Below are 19,579 nucleotides of genomic sequence, written 5' to 3'. Positions count from 1 at the left end.
GAACTCGGGTGCCCTCGGGAGGCGGGGGGTAGCTGTCGCCTATATTCTAGGCATTTGTTTATTAGGGGTGAGAAAGGGAGGGCGGGGGACGCGGGACCGGGAGGGGGCTCGGGTCCCATTTCCGCGCGTCGCCTTTAAGGGAAGCCCTGCCCTACCTTTCCCACCGTCCCCCTCCTCTCCCGCGGCCGTACCTGCATTTTAAAAGCGCCCTGTAGCCCTGGGATTGGCCAAGGCCGCGTCCTCCCGGCGCAGAAACTTGAACCGCGGGTAGGCGAGGGGGGTGGTGGGGGGGGATGGAAACCCAGCGGACGGACAGTACCATCTCCACGGCTTCCCCCGCGTGTGCCCCTCCTCTCCCACACACCCCCAGAGAGGCCCAATCGGACGGGCGGGAGGGCGGGACCGCGGCTCCTACGCGCCTCTGGCAGGGCGCCGGGCGGGCGGGCGCACGGCAATGGGGGACGTGGGGGCCGGCCGCGCCTCCGCCCGCCCCCCGCACTCCCTCGGAGGCGGGGCCGGCCCGCGGCGCCCCGCCCCCTCCCCGCCCGGGGTGGGCGGAGCGGCTGGGGCTCCGGGAGCTGGGCCGGGGGCGGGCCTCCGCCTGCTTCGCCCGAGCCTGGAGAACCCCGGCACCGCGGCCGCCGACGCAGCAGTCGTCCTCGCTCCAGAGCCCTGAGGCGCGCGGGCTCCCGGGCGGCCCAGGCGGGTGCTGCGTGAGGGCGCGTGAGGCAGCGTGGGGCTGGCCGCAGGCGCCCCTGTCCGTCCCCCGCCCGCTTGCTAACCGGCCCAGCTAAGCCCCCGCGCGGGGAGCGCCGGCCCGGCGAGGGCGAGGGCGATGCCGCGGTGACGGCCCCGCCATGGCGAAGCCCCCGGCGGGGGCGGCGTCGGCGTCGGAGGAGCTGAGCCAGGTACCGGACGAGGAGCTGCTGCGCTGGAGCAAGGAGGAGCTGGCGCGGCGGCTGCGGCGCGCGGAGGGCGAGAAGGTGGGCCTCATGTTGGAGCACGGCGGCCTGATGCGCGACGTGAACCGGAGGCTGCAGCAGCACCTGCTGGAGATCCGCGGCCTCAAGGACGTGAACCAGAGGCTGCAGGACGACAACCAGGAGCTCCGAGAGCTGTGCTGTTTCCTCGACGACGACCGGCAGAAGGGGCGCAAGCTGGCGCGTGAGTGGCAGCGCTTCGGGCGCCACGCGGCCGGCGCCGTGTGGCACGAGGTGGCCCGCTCGCAGCAGAAGCTGCGGGAGCTCGAGGCGCGCCAGGAGGCCCTGCTGCGCGAGAACCTGGAGCTGAAGGAGCTGGTACTGCTGCTGGACGAGGAGCGCACTGCTCTGGCTGCGGCGGGGGGCGCGGGCGGCAGCGGCGCCGGAGGTGCGGGCTCCCGCAGCTCCATCGACAGCCAGGCCAGCCTGAGCGGGCCACTGGCGGGCGGCGCGGCGGGCGCCGGGGCCCGCGACGTGGGCGACGGCAGCAGCACCTCGAGCGCTGGCAGCGGCGGCAGCCCCGACCATCACCACCACGTTCCACCCGCTCTCCTGTCTTCTGGGCCTCACAAGGCTCCCGACGGCAAGGCTGGAGCCACACGCCGGTCCCTGGACGACCTGTCGGCTCCGCCTCACCACCGCAGCATCCCCAACGGCTTGCACGGTGAGGATAACCACCTGCTGCCCTGTGCGGGTTCGCAGGGCTGCAGCTGCGCTGGCGGCTAGAGTTCGTGCGGCCCTGGGGTGGGGAGAGGCGCCAGTCCTGGACCCGGTATCGTCAGCTGGCGTCGCACTCGGTCCGGGCGAACCCAAATTCACCTGCGTGGGGCTTTGGGTGGGGGTAGTTAGTCAAGTGATGATGCGTGTTCCTGTCCAGGTTAGAATCCGCGGCCGGCGCTGTCCTAGAAAAGTTTGTTGCCTGCGGAGTTGTCGATGTTACAGTCCAGCACTGTGGCGCTGGCCGGGGGCTTCATCCCAGGTTGGAAATCCTTGTCCCGGGACTGAAGGATCTTCATGAAAAAAACTGAAAGGCGCTTTGGGGCACAAAAGAATTTCCCCATACTTGGAGCAACAGGCGTCCCCCAACCCCAAGGGACATCCACCGGGGTGCTGTGACTGCATTGCCCTCTGCTTTCCCCAGCTGCATCCTGGACTCTCACGGGGCTGACAGACCAAAGACAGGCTTGACACCTAGGCTGCTGACCCGAGTTCTGCACTTCTGGCTGGGGGGTCTTTCTCAAGGCTCTGAGATTTAGAGATGTAGTTGGAATGGATTCTGGCTTTTCGCCTCTGTGTGCCTCAGTTTCCTTAGTTGTAAAGTGGAGAGGATGATCCCTGCCTCCTGGATTTGTGGTGGAGATAAAGCTCCTGAAAGGGTTTGTAAACTGTTGAAGGGCCTTTCAGGAAGTACAGCGGTCATCTGTGGCTAGGGTGTGGATGGGAGGATCTTCAGGAAGGCACAGCACTATCTTCAGCCATGTTGCTGCAGAGGGTGTCCCGCTCTGGGGTCTGGGAACCCAGCAGCCTGCCCCTGTCCCTGCCCTCTGCTCACTGACTCTGCCCTGCCCCTTCCCTCCTCTCCTGCCTGGTGGATGACCGGCCTCCCTGTTCTTTCATGTTTTTGGAGGCTTCTTCCTGGTTCTGATGGCAGTTGCTACTGCCTGAATTATTTTCCTGGTAGTGGGGGACAAGCAGCTCTTTCTGGTTCTCCTTAAAGCTTTTTCCCAATTCAGAGAAAAAAAAAAAAAAATATATATATATATATATATATATATATGCTTTAAGTAACTGCTCTTCCTCAAAGTGACAGCCTGAGCCATGGAGGGACACTTTCTATTTGGTTTGATGACTGAGTGACTCTGAAAGCATATTGCGGGTGGGAAAAAGAAGAGTGGAGGTTATACCTGTGGAGGTGAGGGACAGCATAGCAGATTTTCCTTTATTTACCCCACTAAGCCTGAGTTCAAGGCAGGTCTGGGTTTGGAGGGATATTTTGTTACTGATTAGCCATCTACCACTACAACTCAGGTTTCTTTTTGTAACTCTGCATCCACCCCGCCTCCAATCCCAGGCTTCTTAAAGACAGCTCAAAGTTAAGTGGTTTAATTTGGGGGGAATGCACCTGTTATTTAGAGTTCTTTGGCCCCTTTGACCTCATCTTTGGGAGGGTCAGTTTCCTGGGCCTCAGTTTCTCCAAGTGCAGTTAAGGAGGGAGTGTCTGCAGCCCTCTGTCTGGAAATGAAATGTTTCTGGTTTTCAGCTGCGTCATCCATGACACTTGGCAAGAGTGATTCTCTGCGGGACTGTGGAGGGCTTGAGTGTCCTAGCCAATGTGCAGGGAAGGTCTGGCATGTTTTGTGCAAGGAGACACATCTGGGTCTGGCCCAGAGTTTCAGTTGCAGCAGTGAATAATGCAGGAGAGGAAGGCTGGGCTAGACTCTGGGTTTTCCACCCCCTGGGCCCTGGTAGGTGTGGAGGTATCGGGTTTCCTGCAGAATCCCCAAGTCCCAAGTCCACTTGGAACAGGTCTGCTGCAGATTTTGTAGCAGCAAAGCTTTGCTTTGGGGGAAAATGAAAACTCGGCATTATTATCATCACAAATTTCAGTTACAGCTGGGATTTCTTGTTTTGTTTTGTCTTTTAAAGCCATGGGTGGCCTTGAGATGTTCTCCTACCAATAGGAACAGAATGCCCAGGACCAGGAAAGGCCCTTCTCTAGAAACCAGGCTTTTCAATCCTGGGACCTGGAGCTTTAAGTTGGTGAGGTTCATGGCTGAACTGAACGAGGAAAGGAGCCTCTGTCCAGGTGCTGGTGAAAGTGGAGAAGGTAGTGAGTGGGCTTGTGCCTTGGTTCCTGGGCTCAGTTTGTGCTCACAGAGGTAATATTAGCCTCACTTTGCAGACAGGCAAGTGGAGGCTCAGAGAGGTTCTGGCCTTGCCTTGGAAGACAGCTGCCATTGGAAGTACTTGTCCTAGGTGGGGTCTCCATCAGGTCATCTGCTCTGGCCTGTCGTCATTCACCTTAGCTATCAGTCAGGGCACCCTGGTGGGTCCCCATGCTTGATTCCTGACCCAGTGTTGCCCTCCTTCTCCATGCTGGGAGACCGCTGAGCAGATGGTGGACAGCCCCCTTTCCCAGAGCATCAGGCTGCCTTGCTTAGAATCTTGGCTTCTTCACCTGCCTTGGGCAAGTTAGTCCACTTTGCCCAGCCTCTCTCTGCTTCTCTTCTGGAGGGTGAGGCAGAACCCAGAACCCAGAACCCTTTACTCACACGAGGTCAGTGAGGTCGGCTTCTGTACACTGTGGGTCTCAATAGTTGCTGGCGTCCTGGGAGCTTGTTAGACACCCCTTGGCCTCACTGCCGGACTCTGCTTGCAGTTTAGGTAGCCTGCCTGAAGGTTTGCACCTGAGCTTTATGTGTAGCTGCACCTGCTGCTGGACCATCGTGGTCCCGAATCCTCTGTGGGGAGGCTTCAAGTGGCAGTGGTGGGACATGGCCATCTGTATTCAAGGCAGTCCCTTGGCTGAGGCAGGCCTGGCGGGCCTGTGAATGCGTATGCAAATAGGACTCTCTCCTGAGCAGTTTTTTCTGGAAGTGTGGCCTAGGCTGTCTGAGGTCTGGACCAGCTAGGATGCTATTTGCTCCATGCCAGTGTTGTACTTTGAGAAGCTCAAACGTCAGAAATTCAGGTTCCCCCCTGGAACTGATGTGATCTGCAAACAAATGCATTTTCATTTCTTTTCCCTGCCCTTCCCCCACCCGGTGAACCCCATTGCTCCTCCTTACCCCCAGACCTGTCCTGCCCTCCTCATGCCCCATGACTTGTTCCCTTGTGGCTGACCCAGAGAAACCTCTGGCAAGCCCATGAATGGGTGCCATTTACTTTTTAAAGTTTGGGTTGAAATTTTGAGCTTCTCAAAAGGAGCTGGGTTTGTTCTCCGGCTTGTGTTTTTAAAAGGGAGGGTGGGGCAGGGGTAGTTTGGGCCTTTAAAAAAAGACAGAGTATACCAGCCCTGAATGGGCCTTTTCTGTGGGGCCTGTGTGTGGCTAATAAGGCCGCCTCTCCTAAGCTCAGCTACCCGGAGCAAAGGTCACTGAAGATAATGGGGTGAGTTATATAAGCTTCTTCCTCCCAGCACCTGACCCTGAGGGATCTGTCCATGGCCTTGGAGTTCTGGGCCCTCAGGCCCATGCACAAAAGAGGGTCCATCTGAGGAGCTGTCAGTCAGGTGGCCCACCCAGCGCTTTACAGTTTCCCGCAAAGAGCTTTCTAGTCATTCTGCTTCCCAGGACAGAGGCCTCAGCACTGGGGAAACTGAGGCTTGACTAGGTGTGTGGCTCTAGGTCTTGGCCTTTGGGGCCTGGGATGGGTCTCCTGTGTCAGCAACCGGAGCCTGTTGCCCTGTTCCTGCTGCCCAGCAAATTCTGGGGGCGAGGCCGTGTACAGAGCAGGATGGCTCCTCTTCTGCAGGCCCTGAGCCCTTTCCTGCCATCCTGTTCCCTGCCACAGCTGCCTGTGTAAAGGGGTGACCCTCCTTCCTTGTGATTCTTGCGTTCCCTCACTCCTCTGCTCTGGACTGGCTTCTCACGGCAGTGCTCATGGTGCCACAATCCTCACGTGCTGGGTCCCTGAGCTCCCGGGACACAATATTGTCTCAGGATCAGCACGCTCTGAGAGGAAGTCACTGTTGCTTGGCTCTCTCTTCTACCTGTGGGCTGTTCAGCACCACGTCTGTGCTGCTCATTTGCACAGCGAATGTCCAACTTTAGGCAAGTTCTTGAACCTGTGTGGGGCCTCTGTTTTCTCTCTCTCTCTCTCTCTCTCTTTTTTTTTTTTTTTTTTTTTGGTGCTGGGGATTGAACCCAGGGCCTTGTGCATTTGAGGCAAGCACTCTACCAACTGAGCTCTGTCCCCAGCCCAGGGCCTCTGTTTTCTCATCTGCAAAGTGGGAAAACATGACCAGACCTTGGGTTGAGGGAAGAGGGAGTGTGCTGACCTGTGAAAACTGCAGCGTAGCTCATCTCCAGGCGACAGCACTCAGCTCTGGACATGACACGGGGCCGTGTCGCTGCTGGCAGGGGCTCTGGCTCCAGGGTCAGAGAGCTCTGGGTGAATCTGGCCTGGCTGCTGCTCTGTGACTTTGGAGCTTACCAAGCCTTCTCCACCTTGGTGGCTTCATCTGTATCCTGAGAATAATAATAATATCCTGGTCCTAGAAATGGACTCTAAAGGATGGGTTTTGTGATCTTTCATTTTTGGTCTGGCCCTTGTGGATTGGCCTCCCTGGGGCATGGGTGGGGAATTCCCAAACACAGGCCGTGAGTAGGGCCCTTGTACCCAGCGCTGTCTCAGAGCCAGGGTCCTGGTCTAGTTGAATAGAAGGAAGATGGCATTCAGCTAAGGTCTGGAAATGGGGTCTGGACGAGGCCTGCAAAGCATACTCAGGTCATGGTGGGGGTGGGGGTGCTGTTTGTAGCCCTAAGGTGCTAGGATTGGGGGTGAGAGCAAAGTTCCAGTGGTTCAGACTTCAGCATCCACAAAACGTGGTGAAGTGGACCATGCGGGCTCCAAAGCTGGGAGCTCTCCTTTAGGGGAGGTGTGCTAGCACCCACCTGGTGAAAGGCATTCCTGAGCCCTCCCACAGCTCTCGGATCTTTGATTGTGCTGGCAGAAAATTGTCAGGTGGGAGGGTGGGGCGGTGTTGTCAGGGCAGCTGGGAAGTGGGATTTGGAGGTGGTGACAGAACTTGCCCTTCAAACAGGAAGGGAAACATTAGCAGATAATTAGTGAGCATTTACTACACCCGGTTCCCAGGCCTCCTGAATGTGATTCATGTCATCTGGCTTGGGGAGTGGCAGTTCAGGAGCATCAGTCTGGGGACTCTCAGAGGTAAGGGGGAGGAAGCTTGGACCTCTAGGGATGACCATAGCTAAGACAGTGGCTGCAGGACAGAACTTTCTCTGTAGGTGTGCCGACCTGGCGGATCTGTTCCGTGCTCTGCCCCCCAGCCCCTGTCTTCCTCCTTGGACCTCTGACCTGTAGGGTCAGGTGGTCCTGAGCCGATGAGGGGCTCAGGCAGGTCAGCACCTGTGGGAGATGCTGGCTGTCCTCCTGGCTGACATGGTCTCTCTGCATTCTCTGCCCGTTCACAGAATAGTCTAGTCGTGGCCCACGGCTGCTCTTCCCTTCCTACAGCCAGGGTGGGTGTCTGGGATCTGTGCAGGGACCTCCCTGGGATCTCAGACTGGCAGGTATCTAATTCCTATCTCCCTGGTGCATCACGGAGAAGGGATCCCAGTGGCTTCCCAAAAGGCTTGGGACAGAGGAATAAGTGTCTCGTTGATAGGATGGATTCTCCTTTTATTCCAGAATGTCAGGAGAGCTGGTCATTGTCAGATATCCCCTGTCCCCACAGGCAGAGGGCTCTGGGCAGGCCTGGAGCAGGGTCATCTAGGGATGGATGCCTACTCTTCCCCAGTCTCCCTGGGGAGCAGAGCAGAAAGGTCGGGGGTTGTTGATCCCCCTGCAGATGCACTAGCCACTGTTTAACAAAGGTGTGGTGCCTAATGAAGTGCTCAGGTGAAGGCCCTTGGAGGATGAGGTCAGTTTCCTGATCCTTCTTCCCTGTTCCCCAGAGGCTGGGATGGACTGCTGTTTGCTTAGTTCAAGATGGGCCGTTTCCTCTGTTGCGCTGTGGGGTGTGTCTGGGAATCCACGTGAGCATTTACTGAGAGGTCTGCCCCCTTCCTTGGGAAGTGTTCTCGGAGTAGTTGGTGCATCCACCACTGATGGTATCTTAGAAGGAGGAAATGCCAGGCTCTGGAGAGCCGGAAACCCTGAGCCAGCTGCAGGAGCCCTCAGACACTGAGATTGGGGAAGGAAGGGGACATGGCCCAGGTTGGCCACATGGTGCAGTGGGGGAGCCCTGGCAGCCCCGCCCCACCCAGGGTCCACTGTTTGTCATTCCTGACTGTTTGTGAGCTTGCAAGGCTGAGTCCCTCCCTGGTCCTCTTGAATCCCAGCTTGACACTGAGGGGCAGATTCCAAAAATGTCTTTTGGAACCAAATGTGTGCCTGTCCAGCTCTGAGATCTGCTGTGTGTGTGTGTGTGTGTGTGTGTGTGTGTGTGTGTGTGTTACTGGGGGTTGAATCCAGGGGCGCCTAACCACTGAGCTGCATCGCCAGTCCTTTTTATATTTTATTTTGAGACAGGGTCCCACTAAGTTGTTCAGGGCCTTATTAAGTTGCTGAGGCTGGTCTTGAACTTGTGGTCCTCCTGCCTCAGCCTCCCAGTTCTCTGGAATTAGAGGCGTGTGCCACCATACCCAGCCTGCTTTGTTTTATCTCACTTGCCACTCCCATCAGTGGGGATCTCCATTGGTTGGGAACAGGCTCAGCATGGTGAGATGAGCCCCATGAAGTCACATAGGGCCAGTGGTGGGAATGGAGATGGACTGGGAGGTCCTGTCCTGTGACCCTGCCGTGCCATTTGCCCTGCCTCCTGGTGTGTTTCTTCACCAGACCCTGCCCTCTCTGTGCTCTGGGTGGCTTTTGGGCTCTTCGGGTGTGCTGGCAGCTTAGGAAAGGGTGACTGAAATTCGGTGCCCTGGGCCAGCATTCTCTCCTCTGTAAGATGGGAGGCTGGGCTGGGTGGCAATGAGGGTCCAGAACCAGGTTGCACAGACTCAGTCATGGGACAGGGCCACCTCTCTGCCCTGCTGCAATCACATTGGTGGCCTGGAGCCAGCCTTTTATATTTCTGGGAATTCTCTTTCTAGGCCCCAAGGATAGCGTTTTGTTTCTTCCCTGGGGTTTGGTCCCCAGCTTGGGGCAAGTCAGGGGACTGTCCACTGGGGTGGTGGGGTGGCGTGGTGAGGCTGCCTGTGACAGCGTGGTGCTGCTCTGAGGCTTTTAGTTGGTGACCTGTCCAGATGCTGGCTCAACAGAGACCCCTGCCTGGGTCAGCCCCTCCCCCTGTGGCCTGCTGGAATGACCTGCCTCCCCGTCTGGCTCACTCTGGTAAAGGCCTGGGTGCTGGCTTGAGGGCCAGAGAACACTGGGTGCTGACTCCTGGGGCGGGTTTGCTGGGGACAAGGCTGCCTGTCCTCAGCAAGTTCCTCTGTTTGCCAGCGGGTCCCTCCCAGGCTGTAGGTTCCCGAGGGCAGAGCCCAGTCTTCCTGGTGTGCAGTAGGTGTGCAGTCACTGCTGGAGCTGGGGGTGGGTGAGTGCATAAGGTTCCCCCTCCTTTGTTTATTAAGCTGGATGGTGGTCAAGCCACTTGTGACCCCCTTTTCTTTTCCCACTTGCTGTACTTGGCACCAGATGGTGTTTAATTACATCCCCCTAATCTAGCCTGCCATGGTGGTGACTTGCTCAACCCTGCCTTCCCCATTCCCCTTCATCACTCTAAAAAAGATACCTTTTTTTTTTTTTTTTTTTTTGCTTTTACTGGTGGTTCCTCACCATGGCTGTATGTTGGTGTTCTGTGGGCTTAAGAAATAGTGCATCTGGGCCTGGCCTCAGAGATGGACCTGTGATCGCCAGGGTTCGGGAAGTCCTGCCCACTGGCCAGAGCCCTTCTGGGAAGATGCAGAACACCTGAAGGGCCTGCAGGGGTCACATGAGCTGGAGATGGACCCAGTCAGCAGGTCAGCTGGAGAGGACACTGCCCCATGGAGGGGCATCCTGGGGCCTGGTGGGCTGGGCCTGGAGGTGGTATCAGTTCATACTAGTGGCAAGGCTGAGACGGCCTGCTTGGGTTGCTCCCTCATTGACCTTTTCTGCGTGGACGCTCAGGGAGGTGGCTCTGTTGTGCTCAGCTGGGGGCTTCCAGGCCACAGTGGGAAGCCCGCAGGGTCCCCAGTGCTGGCTCTGCAGTGGTGCAGCCTGGCTGGCACCTAGCTGTCTACCCTGGGAGCCCTCAGGGACTGCCAGGCTGCACTGCCACGGTGGGGCTCCGCCTCCCACACCCCCATGGCTGGCACTCGGCTGCCCCGAAGCAGGACTCTTTAGACTTATTCACCGGGGCAGATGCAGGCTGGATTGGTGGCACTGAGATGCAGCTGTAAAGAGTCGACCCATTTCCAAAAATAGACCAGCCACTGTCAGGGGACACATCTCTTTGTCTCCCCAAATCTATCTTTCTGCCGGCTCCCAGGTGGTAAGGCAAGAAGGAGGCCTGCTCTTGTCTAGGAATCAGAGGCTCCTGCGAACGTCCTGCTCTCCTGCTCGCCACAAGGCTCCGATTGTGTGTGGGCCCTGAATGAGCCCGCCTGTCACCACGTGCGGCACCGGCTGGCCTCCCTAATGAGCCCTCTCTGGGAGTGGCCCTTTGTGGCAGGTTCCGGCCACGCTGCCCGCGCCAGGACTCCATTTCCCGCTGCTTGGCTGCTTCATATCCCTTGGTGGCTGGTGGGACAATAGGAAGCCCCCGCCCCCACCCCCCAGCCTTTCTCCTTTTCCTGTATTTCCCGTATTTTCTAGAGTGCACGCACACCACTTTGATGCTGGGACAGAGAATTAAGAGGCAGATCTCTCCCTCTTACAGTGCCCCCCTTCTCCCCGAGGCCTGGCCCCCTTGTCTTTGCCCAGACCCTCCTGTGCCCCCCCCCCCCCCACCATTATCTCCTTTTGGGCTTCTCCCCTGGATACAGGCTCCTGTTTCCTGATGCAGAGCAATCAAAGAAAACCCCTCCCCTCTTCCATCCTGTCCCTGGGGCCCCTCCTTCTCCCTAGAAGGAAATTTGTGTTGCTTCTTGCCCTGGGCAGCCCCAGACCCTGGGCAGGGTGGCTTCTTCTCCATCCTCCCCTTTCCAGCCCCTGTGGCTGGTGGGAACGCCGTCCTAGGCTGCGCCGCTGCTGGTCACCATCCTCTCCACTTCACCTTTCTGGGCCTGGGACCCTGCCTCTCTCACCTGTGTTCCTGAGTCTCTGCTGCACCCGTGGCCACCTCTGCTTCAAGGTCTCCTGGCTCTGGCCCTGAGCTGTCCACTAGCCCTTCAGTTCAGTTTAATTACAATTAAGTGGCACAAGACCTTCTAGCTTCTCAGCCTCACTGGGCACCGTGCATGTGTCCGGGACCTTGTCAGCAGTGAGATGACGAGTGCTCCGTCACAGGGAGTCCTACAGGGCAGCGCTGGGCTAGACTGTCCTTCCCTGGGCCGTGTGGCTCCCACTTGTCCCCAGAAGGAAGTCTTGACACCTGAGCATGGTGACAGGGACTCCAGTGCCAGCCTTCCTGCCTTCTCCACCTGGCTGTGGAGTTCTGACCCTGGACCTGCTTGTCAACGGCCCTCTCCTTCCCCTGGACCTGCTGAAACCCCACCATCCTGCTGAGGCTTAGGTTGGCCCTTGAGGAGAACAGGCCACAGGGCACGTGACCTGCAGCCCTCATCCCCTGGCGCCCTGAGCTGGGCTCCTGGAGGTGTCCCTGTGCTGGTGGTGCCACGTCCTCCTGCGTGCAGGAGATGGCTGGTGGCCATGAGCCCTGGGCGTGGGGGGTGGGTCCACATGTCTGTGCAGAAAACCCAGACTCAGGGAGGCCGCCCAGCTCCAGGGTCTCCCTGGCACCCGTGGAGCCCAGCGAGCTCGTTCTCACTGCCAGCTTCCTATTCTCAAAATGAGGCCAAGAAGGATGAGGATCAGAAAACAAAGAAAATGGCTTTTGAGCTGGTGGGGTGGAGCGGGGCGTTGGGAGAATAGACACGGGCCAGCGCCACACTCCCTGCCGGCTCTCCCCTTCTGGAGGATGCAGACCCGCCCCGGCCACATCCTTATAGGCTTGGAGCATGGTTTCCCTCTTGCCTCCGTGCCGTTGATTCCCTGTGGCAGCCACGGCTGAGACTGGCAAGCGGGCAGGCGCCTCTAGGGGTCAAGTGAGCTGCCTGGGTCCAGCTGTCTGCAGTGAGGCCATTACACACCACACCTGGGGCTCTGGCCCTGGGCCTGGTCCCTCTGCTCTCCACAGCCTCGTCTGCCTTTGCTTTGTGTGTGTGTGTGGGGGGAGGGGAACTGGTGATCAGGGTGACATCAGGGGGGTGACATCAGGGTATTCCTAGTGGCATAGGCCAGAGTGAGACTGGGTCTAGGAGCCTGTGGACTTAGGCCGTCCACCTGGCTCCCAGCCCTGTGCCCTGCAAGGGGTGGCTTCACCTCCACAAAGGGACCTAGAGCATCCCTGACCTTGTGGTGGGAGGGTCTCGGGAAAGCCCCTTCTAAGCTGTTGTCTAACTCTGGACGTGCAGGGGCACTGTGGGTGGAGGGGGAGCTGTGGCGGGGACGCCTCCTGTCCGTGTCCCTGGAGTTTCCCAGTGTCTCTGCTGCCCAGGCCTTCTGTTCTCCTCTCCTCCTCCTGGGGGGGCATTTCTGGCTCAGTGGGCCCCTCCATTGTGTCCTGTCAGAATTCCTCCTGTTGGCAGGTGGGTGCATCCCTCCAGGAGGGTGATCAGGGGGCCCTGGGATGCTCCCCGCCCTCCAGGGTGATCCCTGGCTTGGGTGCCTCTTGGACCTGCAGAGCTGCTAATTCCTTTCCACTGAATTAAGAGCTTGTTGCGGGAGGGCTGACCTGGTTGTGGGCAACGTGATCCGCCCGAGCTGTGTGGGGCTGAGGGCTGTGGGCACATGCATGAAAGACCCCTTGTTTTCCGTGCAGCCCAAACTGTGTGAGCAGGGAGAGGCAGGAGAGTGGCCATCCCACGGGTCTGCTCCTCTGCTGACTGCAGCTGTCTCTTTGACTCCCAGGACCCCCGTGGCACAGGAACTTCCTGGCCTGCTGCTTAGTTTTGGGGCTGGGGACAGGAGGGAACTGCCCCAGGCAGTCCCTACTGTTCTCCTTTCTGGCACTGACCACTGGTCAGTGGCCTCTGCAGCCATCACCTGCTGTGTCCTCAGGATCACTTAGCCAAGGGGCTGGTGGGCTTCAGGGAACCCCAGCCTCTGAGGTGACTGTGCACTCAAGCGCTTTCCTGGGGACACTGTCCTTGGCTTTCATCTGAGGCTGAAAGTGTCCCAGGGCTCAGGAAAGACGAAGAACCCTGGTCGTAGGTTTGGCGACGTTCCTTCTGAGAAAAAGAAAAAAAAAATAAATAAAAAAAAATAAACTTTAATGCATGTTCACAGTTAGGAAATGCCACACAGAACCTAAAGGCATAAAGCGGAGTGGAACCTAAGGTCTCGGGGGGTGAGGGTCTTTGGACATCCCTGCAGCTCTGCTGTCCTTTGAGCACTCCATTCCTCTTGTTCATCCGACCTCAGAGGTCACCGGGTGACACTGCGTGTGCTTCATTCCTGAAGCCATTTTTATTTGTGGGAGGGCTTTACAGGTTGGGTACCTGTTTTCATGCCACTCTTTTTGCTGGCTTTATTTCTGATTGGTCTCTGCCCAGTTTCCTGTGGGTGGATCAGATCTGTGGTGCTTAGAGACCCCCGAGGAACTTGGGAAAGTTCTAGAAGGCTGGGCCCCTCCTGGTTATCACCTGGCCCGGTGGCTGCTCCCAGCCCAGCTCCCCCTGCCCAGGGTTGTTTCCGCAGTCCTGCCGGAGGGTTTAAGAACCTGCAGTGGCTGTTTCTGGCTGCAGGCTGTCACCTTCCAGGTGTGCCTTGGGTCGGGGGGATGATCGATCTGACCCAGAATCCAAGGCAGCAGCCAGAGGGATCCATTTCCTCCCAGTCCCCACCTCAGGAGGCTTCCTTTCCTCAGCTCACCCACAGGCCTCACCGGCCAGGCCCCACAGTGTCCCTGGGACTCGGCTATTGAAGGCAGGGCAGAATGAGAAGGGGACTCATTTCCTTCTTTTGAATGGTGACGTTGGCCTCTCCTTCCTTACTCCTGCAGACCAGGCCTCTGTTCTCTGATGACTCCTGACTATGTCTGTGGGCTCCCTTTTCTCTGACTCAACCTACGTGCATTGCATGTTCGCTTCAATGAGACGCGCAGGCTCGGGAGCTGGGCTGAGGAGGAGGTGGTTTGTGCACCCTCAGGGCCAAGACTGAGGCCGGCCACCCTTGGCCAGCCTGACCTATATGTGCCTCCAAAAGGTGCTAATGTATAGAAGTCCCTCCTTGTCCATGGGCATATGCTTTCCAAGACCCCAGTGGATGCCTCTAACGGCAGCTAGTACCCAACCCTGTAAATACTGCACAGGTGACGGGAACGGTGGGTAGTGTATGCAGCGTGGATACGCTGGACCAGGTTGATTCATGTTCCAGGAGAGGCAGGAGGATGGCATGAGATCTCATCGCGCTACTCAGGCTGGTAACAATTTAAAAGTTATGAGTTATTTCTGGAACTTTCCATCTAATATATTTGGGCTCTGGTTGACTGTGGGTAACTGAGACTGAGGAAAGTGAAACCATGACAAGGGTGACTGCAGAACTGGAGGGCCGCCTGCCTGCAGTGTTGGGCATCCTGCTGGGTGGGGAAGCCTCCAAGACTTAGCCCAGATGCCCTCTCGCCAGCCCCCCTCCTCCCACGGTGTGCTGATTGGCAGCTGGAAGAGCTCCGTGGAGAATCCTGCTTGGGGGGCCCTTGCAGCCTGGGGAGGAGGATACGGGGCTCCAGGAGGGGGCTGGGAGGCAGAGGCAAGCTGGGAGGGCCCAGGGAGTATGCAGGGTGCTGGGCGGGGGCTCCGTGCCTCCCCAAGGCAGTGGAGTCTTCAGGGGAGAGTGATGTGGCTTTGTTTATTCACAGCAACCGAAGCTTCTGAGACCGACTGTGGTGTGAGGGGCTCCAGGCTATACTTCAGTGTCCTGCCTGTGTGCCCAGGGGTGGGCTAGGACAGGCAGAGTCAGCCTCCTCTGCACCAATGTGGGGGTCAGAAAGGCCCCACGGCCCTTGCTTGCCCATGACCATGTCCTGAGAAGCATGGCTGTCCCTGGGTGCCTGGGCCTCTGGGTCTGTGCTGTCCCCCACACCAGGCCGTCCCTGAGTGGGGACTGAGTGGAACAATGCAGGAGGCAGGTCCAAGGCCCGGGATGGGGGGTGGCCGTCTCACCTAGTTTTTTTTTTTTTTTTTTTTTAAATATTTATTTTTTAGTTCTCGGTGGACACAACATCTTTGTATGTGGTGCTGAGGATCGAACCCGGGCCGCACGCATGCCAGGCGAGCGCGCTACCGCTTGAGCCACATCCCCAGCCCCGTCTCACCTAGTTGAGGAGCTGAGAGGGCAGGGCCACCTGGGCGCCCTGTGGAGTGGCCTGAGGCTGGGGGCTTTCTAAGGGCCATCGCATAGGGGGACGGAACAACTCCATGTGTGGTATTTCTTGGTTCTTTTTTCTTAAAAAATAAACAAATTTAATAATAAGGTCTTGCTCGAAGGCCTAGAAGGAGACAGACTTAGCATCAGGCCCTGAGCTGTTTTCCACCAGGCTTCGCCAGGAATTAACTGCCTGGTGGAAGACGGGGATCTGCTCCTGGGGCCTGAGTCTGAGTGACCAGGGCAGCAGGGCTGTGGGCCCAGGGTGCCTTGCTCAAACCCCAGGAGCTGCCCGACAGCAGGGGCAGCTTGGCCCGTGGGCCTGGGCACCCCCTCCTGCCTTTGCCTTTTATCCTGTCAATACCTTCCGCAGTGGGCCCAGGGGCAGTTTGTGGGGAAGAGGGAGTGGATCTGGCTGTCCTCTGAGTGGTACCATCTTGTGGGGCCACTCCCTCCCATGCCCACCACGGGACCAAGCAGGACAGAAGGGCAGGGGACTTTTGGTTGTCCTGAGGCCGCCTGGCATGATTTGGGGCAGGGGCTTGAGGGGCAGCTGTAGGGGCTGTGGAGGAGCAGGAGGTGGGAGCCTGAGTGGGATAGCTGGGGGCTCTTGGCACCCCTGCAGGGACAGCCCCGCTCTCTGCGGCCCCAGCCACACAGACGGTAGGGCCTTCTTCCTAAAGCCGGCCACAGTGCTGCGCCCCTGTGATCCCAGGGGCTTGGGAGGCTGAGGCGGGAGGATCACAAGTTCAAAGCCAGCCTCAGCAGCTTAGTGAGGCCCTAAGCACCTCAGTGAGACCCTGTCTCAAAATAAAATATTGAAAAGGGCTGAGGATGTGGCTGAGTGGTTGAGAACTCCTGGGTTCAATCCCCAGTACCAAAAAAAAAAAAAAGTCTTCTTTCTAAAAATGGCTGTACTTGTCAATAAGGGCCTTAGCAGTAGGCTGGGGGTGGGGGCTGCTTGCAAATGTGCAAATTAGGAACCAGAGCCCCTCCAGTGGGTGCCAGGCCTGGCATTTGGCAGGTGCCCCCACCCCTCTGCCTGTCTCCTGCCTGTGGGAGTGGAACTTCAAAATCCTGTGTTGTTGTCTTCAGCCCCAGTGCCACCAGCATGAGGGACATTAGTGGCAGATGGACCTGGGCCTCTGGTCCCAGCCCCTGGGCGGTGTCCTGCTTGCCTCTGCTTGAGAGGCCCGTGGGGTTGGCTGTCTCCTAAGTGGCTTTGAGAGTGGGGAGGAGGAAGGGCAGACTTCTTGGTGGCAGCCCTGGGAGTCAAGGGTCTGGTCTGGCCCAACAAGGCCTGGGAGTCACTGCCAGGTGCCCCTTCCTTGGGGCCTCATCTGTAGGGCCCCCTGAGGTCCCCTGAGCGCTGCCATTTCAGGGCCTTAAAATCACACAGAGTTATTGTTACCGATTGGCCTGGGCATCGCTCCGAGCTGGGAGGGTGACCTGGGGTGAATGTTCTGCCCCGAGAAGCTGTGCGTGGGGTGGGGGAGGGGCTGCTGTTGGCGGGCTCCGCGCCCTGGGCCCTGAGCAGGGCCACTTCCCAGTTTCAGGCCTGAGGTCCTGGGGAGAAGGGGCTCACCCACCTACCTGCTGCGTTTGGCAAGGGACTGAGGCGGCCCTGTCCCGCTGACTGCTGGGCAGATCCTATGCGAGGAGGTGACGTGGTTACCTGGCTGGCACCCTGAGCGTCCATGCCCCCAAGAAGGTCTAGAGGGTCATCTGAGCTCTGGTCCTGGCTCCATCTCTGTGATGCCGGATGAACCATCCAAACCCGGGCGCCTCACCTCGTTTGTTCCATGGTATGGGCCGTTGAGGGCCAAGCAAGACGTGTGGGTGACAGTACACTGACTATCACCATAGTGGAGAGGGTGGCAGCTGATAGTCCCTGGGCACACTCTGTATCCTCACACATTCAACTCGGCAGCACTGAGGTGCTTCTGACGCTTTCTTGTAGGCTCCAGGGGAATCGGGGTGCAGGCCTGTCGGCAGGGTGCCAGGGTCCCAGTGTGGGAAGCCGCAGAGCAGGGGTACTGCTGGCCGCCACCTCGCTGCTTCTGCTTGCTTCTCCGCACTTTGAGGAGCTTCCCCTCCCTGTGACTTATTCTGACTCCACAACTACTGCTGCTTATTACAGAAAATTGAGAAAAACAACCATCTTCCGCCTCCGTGCCCAGACAGCCCTGTGTAGCACTGTGACGTGTGGGGACACTGTTGTTGCCAATTAGCACATGTCCTCACTTACCCTGGAGGACTTGCTGCCGAATGGCATAGTAAGGAGGCAGTTCTTGCTTGGAGGGTGACTTCCCGCTCTGTGGGCTGCGGATCAGGTATATGGACTTGAAAGTTGGGTGATGGGAGAAATCTTATGGGAACCTGTCGTGGTGGCACATGCCTGTGGCCTCAGGGACATGGAGTCTGAGGCAGGAGGATCACAAGTTTGAGGCTACAACTTAGTGAGATCCTGTCTCAAAAAAGGGGCCTTAGGTGGTAGAGGACCCCTGAGCTGAATCCCTCGCACTGCCCCCTCTCATCCCTAAAGCTGCACAGGATTTTGGGTAGCCTGCTCTGCCTGGCAGGTGTCTCCTTGTGTGGTCATACTCCCCGAGGTTGCTGCGTGCAGCCTTCTAAATATACCCTGGGATCCCTTGGTAGGGCTCGGGGGACCAGGACCTCTGCTGGTGTGACAAGCCACATGAGCACCTCTGGGGTGGGAGTGGGGAGCAAGGTGGCCCTTTCTTTGGCTCTGTGGGAGGGCACACAGGCAGGGCCACTGCAGTGAGGAGACTCACAGCCTCTGGCCATCACACTGGACAGACGTCCTGCCTGGGTAGGGTGGGGGGACAGCCACCAGCTGCCATCTCACCTGGTCCTGTCAGGTTCCACCCCAGCCCCTATCACCTCCTTGCGTGATTTGTCACTTGTGGAGATACAGAGTGTCACCTGTACCTCCACAGTTCTTTTTTCATTGGGGAAAAGCTTGGAAGACATGGAAAAATTCAGGATTGAAATTTTAAAATCATGTATCATCTTGCCCTCACCAGGGCTGCCATGTGCCCCCCGACCCAAGATCTCCCAGTTGTGACGTCTCACAGAGACGCCGTGCTTACTACCGGCAGTGCAGAGAGCTCGCTTCAGACCCAAGCTCAGATTCTGTCCTTCTTCCATGCACTCATTTCCCCCCACCCCCTCTTTGCCTCTGGTGTTCCATGAGATTTCATCTCATGTATAGATTTGTTATTGGCACTTTTAAAAAGTAATTTTTTTTTTTTTGGTACTGGTGATTGAACCCAGGGGTGCTTAATTACTGAGCCACATCCCCAGCCCTTTTTATTTTTTGTTTTGAGACAGGGCCTCCATAAGTTGCTATGGCCTCACTGAGTTGCTGAAGCTGGGATCCTCCTGCCCCAGCCTCCTGACTCACTGGGATTGCAGTGCCCAGCAAGACATGCTTTTTAGAAAACAAATTTCCCAACCTGCTATTGCTGCAATTTTTAATTCCAGCTCTTTTTACCTGTTGAGAATGTTTTATACCATCTTTGGCTCTTCTTTTATGTATCATTTTAAGGGGCCCTTGGCTTGTCCCATCATGTGGACAGAGGTCCTTCTGGGGACCTCAGGGTGTTCAGAAGTGCTGATTCTTGGTGCACTGATGAGTGTGGGGCTGGGTCTTGGCTTTGGGGTCATGGGTCCTGACAAGGGTCAGGAGGCACGCCTGGTGCCCTCTTTGAGTAAGGTGACAGCTTTGGAGCCAAGTGGGCTCTGCTAGTGTCCCTCTCTCCCCGTCTCTTGGTGTGATCACCCCAGTTCGCTGGGCTTGCGTGAATGTGAGGTGCGTGTATGAAAACTGCCTGGACAAGACCCCAGGTGGCAGACCATGGCCTCCGGGGAGGAAGGGGCTGCAGTCTCGACCAGTCTCATCACCTCCGTGAGCCTGCTTCCCTCTGGAGGAGTTGGACATACTCAATGTCCTTTGTGGGCTTGTTGGGGGAAAGAGGAAGGATCCACATGGTGCACTGATGACCCATGCCCAGGTCTGAAACGAGGAAGACCCCAGAGATTAGTATTTTAGGACTGATCAGGCCCCCCACCCCGAGTGCTGGCACCCAGGGCCTGTGCCTGCCGGGCATGTGCTTTACCACTAAGCCACACCCCCACTCCTGCCTCACCTTTTGTGACAGCTGGACCACACAGCCCAAAGATGGTTTTGTCTAAAATAGCTGCTCACATCTGGGTCCATTTCCCAAAGGTCGTCGGTCTCCTCTGCACTTTGTGGCCTTCCGAGAAAGGCCAGGAGCCGAGGTCCTGTCGACAGGATGTCTCGCTGCAGGCCCATTGAGAAATCCCCCTGGAAATCCTCCTTTGGCCCTGGCGCAGGCAGGCGAGAGAATCGAAGACAA

General features: G+C 57.7%; 1 protein-coding gene across 5 annotated transcripts in view; it reads left to right on the top strand.

Annotated features, from left to right (window-relative positions):
- Positions 1-531: 531 nt before the first annotated feature.
- The window catches only part of Ccdc85c (coiled-coil domain containing 85C), a 71,088-nt gene continuing 52,040 nt past the window's right edge, over positions 532-19,579 (top strand). For 2 of the 5 annotated variants that reach the window (XM_021732080.3, XM_021732079.3), the window contains exon 1: positions 540-1,644. In XM_021732080.3, coding sequence (XP_021587755.1) covers positions 858-1,644 — 787 coding nt within the window. In that variant the 5' untranslated portion in view covers positions 540-857. Of the gene's footprint in view, positions 1,645-19,579 lie in introns of all 5 variants that reach the window. The other 3 variants (XM_021732081.3, XM_005333904.5, XM_078050834.1) reach the window with 2 other exon arrangements.

The sequence above is a fragment of the Ictidomys tridecemlineatus genome, chromosome 5 (genome assembly GCF_052094955.1).
Source record: "Ictidomys tridecemlineatus isolate mIctTri1 chromosome 5, mIctTri1.hap1, whole genome shotgun sequence".
Lineage (NCBI taxonomy): Eukaryota > Metazoa > Chordata > Mammalia > Rodentia > Sciuridae > Ictidomys > Ictidomys tridecemlineatus.
This window is presented reverse-complemented; position numbering and strand designations above follow the sequence as displayed.